This window comes from Limulus polyphemus, unplaced genomic scaffold (assembly GCF_000517525.1).
Source record: "Limulus polyphemus unplaced genomic scaffold, Limulus_polyphemus-2.1.2 Scaffold3114, whole genome shotgun sequence".
NCBI lineage: Eukaryota > Metazoa > Arthropoda > Merostomata > Xiphosura > Limulidae > Limulus > Limulus polyphemus.
The window spans coordinates 84956-94417 of record NW_013668724.1 but is presented as its reverse complement, the minus strand read 5'-3'; the positions used below and the strand labels follow the sequence as shown (position 1 = coordinate 94417).

The window sequence follows — 9462 nt, the reverse complement described above, 5'->3', positions numbered from 1 at the left end:
TATGTTTTACCCCCTCTAAAAAATCAAGTTCTATTGTAAGTTAAGCATTTATTTAAATCAAATGGTACTGTAAGTCATGAACTATTGTAAGCTAAGCTTGTTTGTTTGAAATTAAGCACAAAGCTACACAAAGGGCTATCTGTGCTCTGCCCACCACGGGTATCGAAACCCGGTTTCTAGCGTTGTAAGTCCGCAGACACACCACTATGCTACTGGGGGGCGTAAGCTAAGCACTACTGTAAATCAAATGGTATTGTAAGTCATGAACTATTGTAAGTTAAGCACTTCTGTAAATCAAATGGTATTGTAAGTCATGAACTATTGTAAGTTAAGCACTTCTGTAAATCAAACGGTAATGTAAGTCATGAACTATTGTAAGCTAAGCACTACTGTAAATCAAATGGTACTGTAAGTCATGAACTATAGTAAACTAATCACTACTATAAATCAAATGGTACTGTAAGTCATGAACTATAGTAAACTAAGCACTACTGTAAATCAAATGGTACTGTAAGTCATGAACTATAGTAAACTAAGCACTACTATAAATCAAATGGTACTGTAAGTCATGAACTATTGTAAGTTAAGCACTACTATAAATCAAATGGTACTGTAAGTCATGAACTATTGTAAGTTAAGCACTACTATAAATCAAATGGTATTGTAAGTCATGAACTATTGTAAGTTAAGCACTTCTGTAAATCAAACGGTAATGTAAGTCATGAACTATTGTAAACCAAACACTACTGTAAATTAAGAACTATTTTATTCTGTCTCTAATTATTTGTGCCTTATGAATGTGATGGTGTGTTAAAAAATGAAACATCAATTTTAGAAAATATAAGTTATTTACAAGTCTTCAAATATCAGGATGATTTTAAATGTTCTTCAGTAATATTACAATATCAGAACGATTTTAAATGTTCTTCAGTAATACTACAATATCAGAACGATTTTAAATGTTCTTCAGTAATATTACAATATATGTCTAATGGAAATAAATTTAAATAAAAACAACATCCACCATTATTTGGTTGTTTCAAAGCAATACGTTGTCATATAAAATCTTAATGAATAACATGACATGATTTAAACTTGTTTTTAACAGGCTAAGAGTTATTATCTGTAGTGAGCCAGCAAATTATTAAGATTTAATAAAAAGGTTTTTTAGTAACTCGATCTAGAGAAGTGAATAAAGAAAATTCAAATATTTAAGCCATATTTTAGTAGTTTGTTTGTAATTAACCACAAAGATTTACAATGGGCTATTTATGCTCTGCTCGTCACGGGTATCGAATCCACGTTTTTAGTGTTGTAAGTCCGAAGACATACTGCTGTGCCACTGAAACAAAACTTCTAGTACTCTAGGTGTAATCTTTTACTATCTACGACTTCTTCAAATTCCGAGCGCCCTTCAAGTGTGGAACTCAGAAAAAAAAGTTGATTGTTTGTTTTTTAATTTCGCGCAAAGCTACACGAGGGCTATCTGCGCTAGCCATCCCTAATTTAGCAGTGTAGGACTAGAGGGAAGGCAGCTAGTCATCACCACCCACCGCCAACTCTTGGGCTACTCTTTTACCAACGAATAGTGGGATTGACCGTCACATTATAACGCACCCACGGCTGAAAGGGCGAACATGTTTGGTGTGACAGGGATTCGAATCCGCGACCCGCAGATTGCGAGTCGAGTGCCCTAACCACCAGGCCATGCCGGGCCCAAAAAGTTAGAAAGATTAGATATTCCTTATTTATATTGTGTAGTTTATTCCGTGTAAAATATTCAAGAAACTATACTGGCCGCAAGGAGTATAAAACATTTTATGGTATGAGTCAATATTGTTCTGTAGTTTTTGGTGGAATGTGTCCCTTGTTTAAGCTGTGACGTTCGTAACTAAGTAATGTTATTTTGTTTGTTATTCTAGCAGGTGAGAAAACAAATATGCCTTCAAATCCTGACGTCAGACCTTAAATTCAGAATGGTAAACGTGCTTTTACTTGGAAAAGTAACTTAGAAAAAAGTTCACCGAATTCAGTATCATAATAACCCGAGTACGTAAAGAATTATATAATTTAATTTAAACAGGACATTGAAGCAGAAAAACACAGAAACGATAGTATTAACTGTTGTTACGAAAAAACAGACATGTAAAGGCCTTTTAGAGATTAGAGCTACTATGTGTGTGATAAAACACCATAGGAAACCAGCAATTTTTGTAGAGTTTAAAGTTGTGGAGTATGCAATAAAACACCATAGGAAACCGGCAATTTTTGTAGAGTTTAAAGTTGTGGGGTGTGTGATAAAACACCATGGGAAACCGGCAAGCCTTTTAGAGTTCACAGCTGTTGGGTGTGTGATAAAATAAAATATCATGGGAAACCGGCAAACCTTTTAGAGATTAGAGCTGTTGAATGTGCAATAAAATACCATCGAAAACCGCTAAGCCTTTTAGAGTTCAAAGCTGTTGGGTGTACGATAAAACATCACAGAAAATTGGCAAGCCTTTTAGATTTTAAAGCTGTTGAATATGTAATAACACACCATGGAAAAGCGCCAAGCTTTTTATAGTTTAGGGCTATTGAGTGTGTCCCACTGGAAATCAAGAAAGCTAGTTAGAGCTTTGGGCTGTTGAATTTGTGATAAAACACCAAGGGAAAGCAGGAAAGCCATTTAGAGCTTAGACTTTTTGAATGTGTGTGATGAAATATCTTCATTGAAAGTAGATTCGTCTTCATTTGTTTTTAAAAGATACAAGCACTGAGCTTATTTTTAGTTTGAAGTTGGAAAGAAAATAACTCGTAGCTTGATTATTTATTGTTTCGAAAATTGAAGCAGACCATCTTAATCTATAATCTAAAATGTTGGTGTTACTCCTGGAAAGCTTTTCTTTCTTGTTCTTGATTATGTTTAATGATGTTTCACTTATATTATAACAGAGATCTGAAAAGGTGAAAAGTAAAAAGTAAAGAAATAAAAAAGAAAACTTTTCAGGATTAAAGTTAGACCAACCTTGTAGACTTTGTTATATAACTGGTGTTTAAAAACGCTGTATTTTTATGTGCTTTTGAGGTATTATTAAATTAGTTGTAGAGACACGAAAAACAGTCAGGTGTTACTTCTCTAAATTATTTTTAAACCATTTTCTCGAATTAAATGTTATTATAATGTAGGGTCAACTGCTATACTTCGATATATTAATTTAGTTTATTCCTATATCTATAGAAGGCAAGACAGTACAATTATTAGCGTAAAAATACGAAACGTTTTATATATTTGACCAGTGACCTTCAAACATGTACTTTAAGGATGTATCCGTGTGTAATGTCAACACTGGCATTTATCAGTGACCTTCAAACATGTACTTTAAGGATGTATCCGTGTGTAATGTCAACACTGGCGTTTATCAGTGACCTACAGACATGGACTTTAAGGATGTTTCTCAAAAATGCGTTTGTATTGCATTAAGGTATATATTTCTTTTTACTCTGTTTCGGTTAATGGAACGAAATAGTTTGTGAAACATTTATTCAACAATGTGTTCTCAAATATTCAGTTCATTAGTAAAACCTGTGGAAAAAGAGGGGGGTTTCAAAGCAAAATCTAGATTATTACTGAAAACAATGTAATTTTTACACACATGCTACTACGAATATCTATAGTGACGTCACAGTAGCTTCAGGTGACGTCACTTGCAAGGGAAACTGTCAGCTACGCTTTAGTAAGAACGTATAGTGCCTATTACCATTAAGGTATTTATTATTGTTTAGGGATTTTTGACGGACTGTGAAGTTTCAAGTTTTTCTAGCTGTTAAGCAGAAATAAAATATAATTTTAAGGCCATTTAGTAGAGTTCAATTATATTTTGTTGATCGTTAAGTAAATATAAACGGTTTTTTTTTGTCGTTATGTAGAAGTATATATTTCGCCGGTCGTTAAATTGAGGGAAAATATATTGTGCGCGCTGTTTATTAAAGTTCAATATTATACTTTGTTAAACGTTAAAGAGGGCGGACTTACAACGCTAGAAACCGGGTTTCGATACCCGTGGTGGGCAGAGCACAGATAGCCCAATGTGTAGTTTTGAGCTTAACTTCAAACAAACAAACTAACTAACTAATGTTAAAGGGGTAAAACACCCCCCCCCCCCCAGTGGCTCAGCGGCAAGTCTGAGGGAATATAACGCTAAAAACTTGTTTTTGATAGCCGCGGTAGACACAGTACAAATAGCCCATTGTGTAGCTTTATGCTTAACAACAAACTAAACAAAGGGGTAAATATATTTTGTGTTCATTATAATGAGGTAAATGTATTTGTTATTAGATTAATAAGGGCAAGTGCATCTTTTTCGTCATTAAGTACAATTAAACCATTCTTTACTTTCTTTTACGAACAGGCCCGGCATGGCCAGGTGGTTAGGGCGCTCGAGTCGCAATCTGAGGGTCACGGGCTCGAATCCCCGTCCCATCAAACATGCTCGTCCTTTCAGCTGTGGGGGCGTTATAAAGGTACGATCAATCCCACTATTCGTTGGTGTAGCTTTGCGCGAAATTCAAGAACAAAACAAACTGTTACGTAGAAGTGAATAATTGTTATTAGTTTTTACCCGATGTTATACCAGAACAACATATCATAATGTTTCTCAGGCCTAGGATTTAGACACCATCACAACATTTGATGTCTTACAAATAACACGTATACACAGCATTTCGATTGAGGCCTTGCGTGTTTTACATCCAGTTGTACGTGGTTTTTGCAATACTGAAACCTCGAGGTTGAACTGCTAATACATTCTTCTTACTGGACACCCGTACAGGAACAGTAAAGAAATATGTGATAGAAATTATTGTCAGTCTTTCTATGTATTGGTCGATAAATAGAATTAACTTCTGGGACACAAAAGATGGATGTAAATCTGGAGTGTACAAGTTAAAAGAAGTGTGTTAAAAAATCTCCACTCCAATGTGGTTTCCACTGTGGATGTAAGGCCTATTGGAGTCCAATTATTCGTCATATTTCAGCGTTTAAACTAGTACTTTAAACTTCTTGCCTGGACTTTTAAATAGCATTTTAGATAAACTATCTCTCGTTATCCGTCCCAGCTGATGAACGAAAGACCTACTTAGCAGTAAACTGAAGATAGGCCTGAAATGCTTTACATACCACTGGTATTAAAGCTGCAATGCATAAATTAAAAGGAATGTGAAAGAAAATTGTGGTATAAGTGCTTATAATCAGAAATATTAGTCTATTGTATTTTTTTGGTTGTTAAGTATAAACATTATACTCAGGAAGAACAAGTATATTGGTTTATGAAGGCTAAATTTATATATTGTGGCTAACTTGATTTACGAAAGACGAGTATGTTGATTTGAGGGAATTAAATTTACGTGACTCACATATTATCTTTGTTTTTAAATTCTTGGTTTTGCTATTACCGGGTTAGATCCCAGAGTTGGAGACTGGCCTCTTATGCAGAGCCCATGGCCTACACTTACGCTTGTCTTCTGCTACGTGTACTTCGTGAAAGTTGTTGGCCCTGCTTGGATGAAGGATAGAAAACCTTTTTACCTTAGAAAACTGATGGTGGTCTACAACTTTACCATGGTTGTCGTTAACGCCTGGCTTTTCATACAGGTAAAATAATTTAAATTTTAGCTTGGTTTTTAATTATTGTTGTCGTAAGTGCCCGACTTTTCGCACAACCTATAGGTAGTAATATCTTAGGTTCAGATTTTAACTTTAATTATGAACCATTTTTAAGCCTACATATACAGAATATGCTATAACCGTTAAAATGTTGTGTTCACTTTTCAACTATATTTATCTATAATGTCTAGCTTTTCATATAGAAAAAAATAATGTAAAATTTGAGAATATTTTTCATGTCTCAACTTGAAGAGTACCATATTAAATATTCAAATGTTATAATCACTCAAACTAAGTGGATTGCATCAACAAGAGAATATATATTTTAATAAGCCTAATATGATTTTACTGGACGAACCTGCAGATAATCAGTTATCATACCGAACATTTTAAAGTTTCAAATATTGATCTAACTTTTCATTGGTAAAGTTAGGGAGGCTAGGATGGTTCAACGAGTATAACTGGAGATGTCAGCCTGTGGATTATTCTGATAACCCCGAGGCTTTGCAGGTAAGACCTATGAGTCTAGTAGAATTGTATTTTTCTCTATAAATCGTGGTTTGGGTGTTTCGGCCAAGAAAATAATGATAACAATAAATTTATCTGTCGAAATACCTTTTTAAGTTTTCTTTTCCTCTAACCACAGCAGTGCGTCTCTTCTTCTAGGAACTCACTCAACAGTAACCAATCAGAATGCTTTTAACGATGGTCTTCAGTTGTAATAAAAATGACGTTTTAGTATAAGGAAAATTTATTAACTTCCCGTTCTGTTAAGAAAAAGAAAAACAAGGAAAATATATCAAGCTCTTACTCTGAAAACAATTCTGTATCTTCATATTTATCAACATATATCACGCATAAGGAAAGCTATTATTTATCGAGTAAAGTTTGATATTTAATATTCAAATATCTACATGTTTTCAAACAATATATTTTGAAATCCTATCTGTGTGCATTAAAGCCCTGGGAAACCAACAAGTAATTCTGAAATAGCTTCCAAAGTACTATAGTTTATTCAAATATTTCTCTGACTTACTACTAGTGAAATCAATCTGGTTAATTATTCTTTCACGAAATATGAAAAAGATAAATTTAAAACTGATGAAAACTACAAAGTAGCGTATATGAAATTATATTTAAATCGTGAAGACCACATTCAACTATTTGTAACTCTTCTTATAAGTGTGATCATATATTAAGATAACCACAAAGGCATGGCGTTGGCTTTTATACATTTAAACATTGTCTTCAAAACAACATACAACTCAATAACATGTACTGCTTTTGTTGTGTTTTTTCATTTTCACTCCTTAACAACGTTGGATGGTTGCTTTTAATTTTGATGCAGCTAACCTGTTTTCTTTTTATGTTTTTCCACTTTAATAATGCTGAGCATACGTTCAGCTACCATGTTTGAGAATGAAATAGAAAACATATTTATTAACTTGTATATAAACTGGAAAATTGCAAAGAACCAATAGGGAAATGTAAAGCGAGAACATATCTATGGAAATAACCACATCAGTGTTAGATTTTCGGGTAGCTCAACTGGACTTTGAACTCTGTACTCTTCGCCAATCTCAACAATTGACCAGTCTGAAAGAATCGGCTTTTTAAAAATGTTGGTTTAGCTTCTTATCAAAAGTTTCTGATTGGTGAATAGATATTGGTAATTTCTTCATGATTAATACGTCCGTCATTTGTTTTCATGTCTGTCTCTGCTCAGGTACATAGATATTCTTCGTTCAGATATACACGTAGTCTGAACAAAAGTTGAGTATCGTTTGGAAAAATAATCGTAAATGAAATGAGACTGCGCAATTTATAAGTGCAAAAAATATTTCAAGAACAAGTCCATGTTATGTATGTGTAGGGTCACGGTTTCTGTGACTGAAAAAGAACAAGTATGTTTGTATGTGTAGGGTCACGGTTTCTGTGACTGAAAAAGAACAAGTCTGTTGGTATGTGTAGGGTCATGGTTTCTGTGACTGAAAAAGAACTAGTCCACTGGTATGTGTAGGGTCACGGTTTCTGTGACTGAAAAAGAACAAGCCTACTGGTATGTGTAAAGTCACGGGTTTTTTAGTGAGAAAGAACAAGTCTACTGGTATGTGTAGGGTCATGGTTTATGTGACCGAGAAAGAACTAGTCTACTGGTATGTGTAGGGTCATGGTTTATGTGACTGAGAAAGAGCTAGTCTACTGGTATGTGTAGGGTCATGGTTTATGTGACTGAGAAAGAACTAGTCTACTGGTATGTGTAGGGTCATGGTTTATGTGACTGAGAAAGAGCTAGTCTACTGGTATGTGTAGGGTCATGGTTTATGTGACTGAGAAAGAACTAGTCTACTGGTATGTGTAGGGTCACCCGCGACCCTCAGATTGGGAGTCGAGTGCCTTAACCACCTGACCATGCCGAGCCTTTTAGATTTGATTCAAAAAAATTTTAGCTAATTTTTTGCCCTCGGGTTTTGCCCTATAGTCCTTAAGCCCCATTACTCTCATTCCTGAAGGTCTATAGAAAGTATATATATTTTCTAATTCTCACTTACTGAATGAACATTTGGTGGAGGTTTTCTGCCAGATACTCTTTTTCAATGCAAACATGGGAAGAAAAATACAAATCCGAGAATTATAAAAAAAGTTGAATTGAACTAAATTTGGGAAACGGGAAGAAGTATATGAATCAGAGAATATTGGAGAATTCGGAAAGTGAAAATAAGTTCAAATAAAACACAGGAAGAAAAAAAAACGAATCTGAGAAGCTAAATTAAATCTATTTGCTTTTAAAAAAGAGTTGAATTGAATTAAGTTCAGGAAATGACAACAAGTAAATCAAATAAAGAATTGGCGCATTGGGGTAATTATAGAAGTAATTAAGATAATGGATACCCATTGAGGCCCCAGTGAGTAATGAGGGGGCTTAAGAATCCCACAGTGAAGAATGGGTATTTTATGCTAGTATAAAATACAGAAATGGAGATATAAAACAGTATACCGTAAACTGAATAGTACTATATAATACAAAAATAGTGTTTTAAACAGTACTTCAATCGAAAGCTAATCCTGCTTTGTGGAGATATTTACAGTTTCGTTAAATTCAATGGAATCAGCTTAGCACTTATTAACATTAAATTGTATGGAATAAGCTTAATATTTATTAACGTTAAATTATACGAAATAAACTTAATATTTATATAACATAAAATTGTATGGAATAGGCTTAATATTTATTAACGTTAAAATGGATGGAATAGGGTTTCTATTCATTGACGAATGCCAGAAGATTTGTTATGAAGGTAAAGTTCTACTTGCAACCTTCAAACATCAAAATCATGTAGCGTCCAAACATCTAAACGATGTAGCGTCCAAACATTTAAACAATGTAGCGTCCAAGCATCCAAACCATATAGAGTCCAAACATCTAAATCATGTAGCGTCAAAACATCTAAATCATGTAGCGTCCAAACAATCAAACCATGTAGCATCCAAACAATCAAACCATGTAGCATCCAAACAATCAAACCATGTATCATCCAAACATTTAAACCAAGTAATGTTCAAAAATCCAAAGTATGTAGCGTACAAACATCCAAACCATGTAACATTCAAATCATGTAGCGTCCAAACATTCAAACCGCGTAGGGTCAAAACATCCAAAGCATGTAACATCCAAGCAGCCAAGACATGTAGCGTCCAAACATCCAAGCCGTGTAGCGTAGAAACACCAAACCCACCCATGTGGCGTCTAAAACATAAAAGCCGTGTAGCGTCCAAACATCAAACAATCAAACCAAGTAACATCATACCATGTACTG

At 34.3% G+C, this 9462-nt stretch overlaps 1 protein-coding gene across 1 annotated transcript in view; it reads left to right on the top strand.

Annotated features, from left to right (window-relative positions):
- LOC106468690 (elongation of very long chain fatty acids protein AAEL008004-like) overlaps positions 1 to 9462 on the top strand; it is a 62506-nt gene that overhangs the window by 793 nt on the left and 52251 nt on the right. Inside the window, exons 2-3 of the mRNA XM_013929128.2 lie at positions 5442 to 5632; positions 6074 to 6154. Of these exons, the coding sequence (XP_013784582.2) occupies positions 5442 to 5632; positions 6074 to 6154 (272 nt within the window). The remainder of the gene's footprint in view (positions 1 to 5441; positions 5633 to 6073; positions 6155 to 9462) is intronic.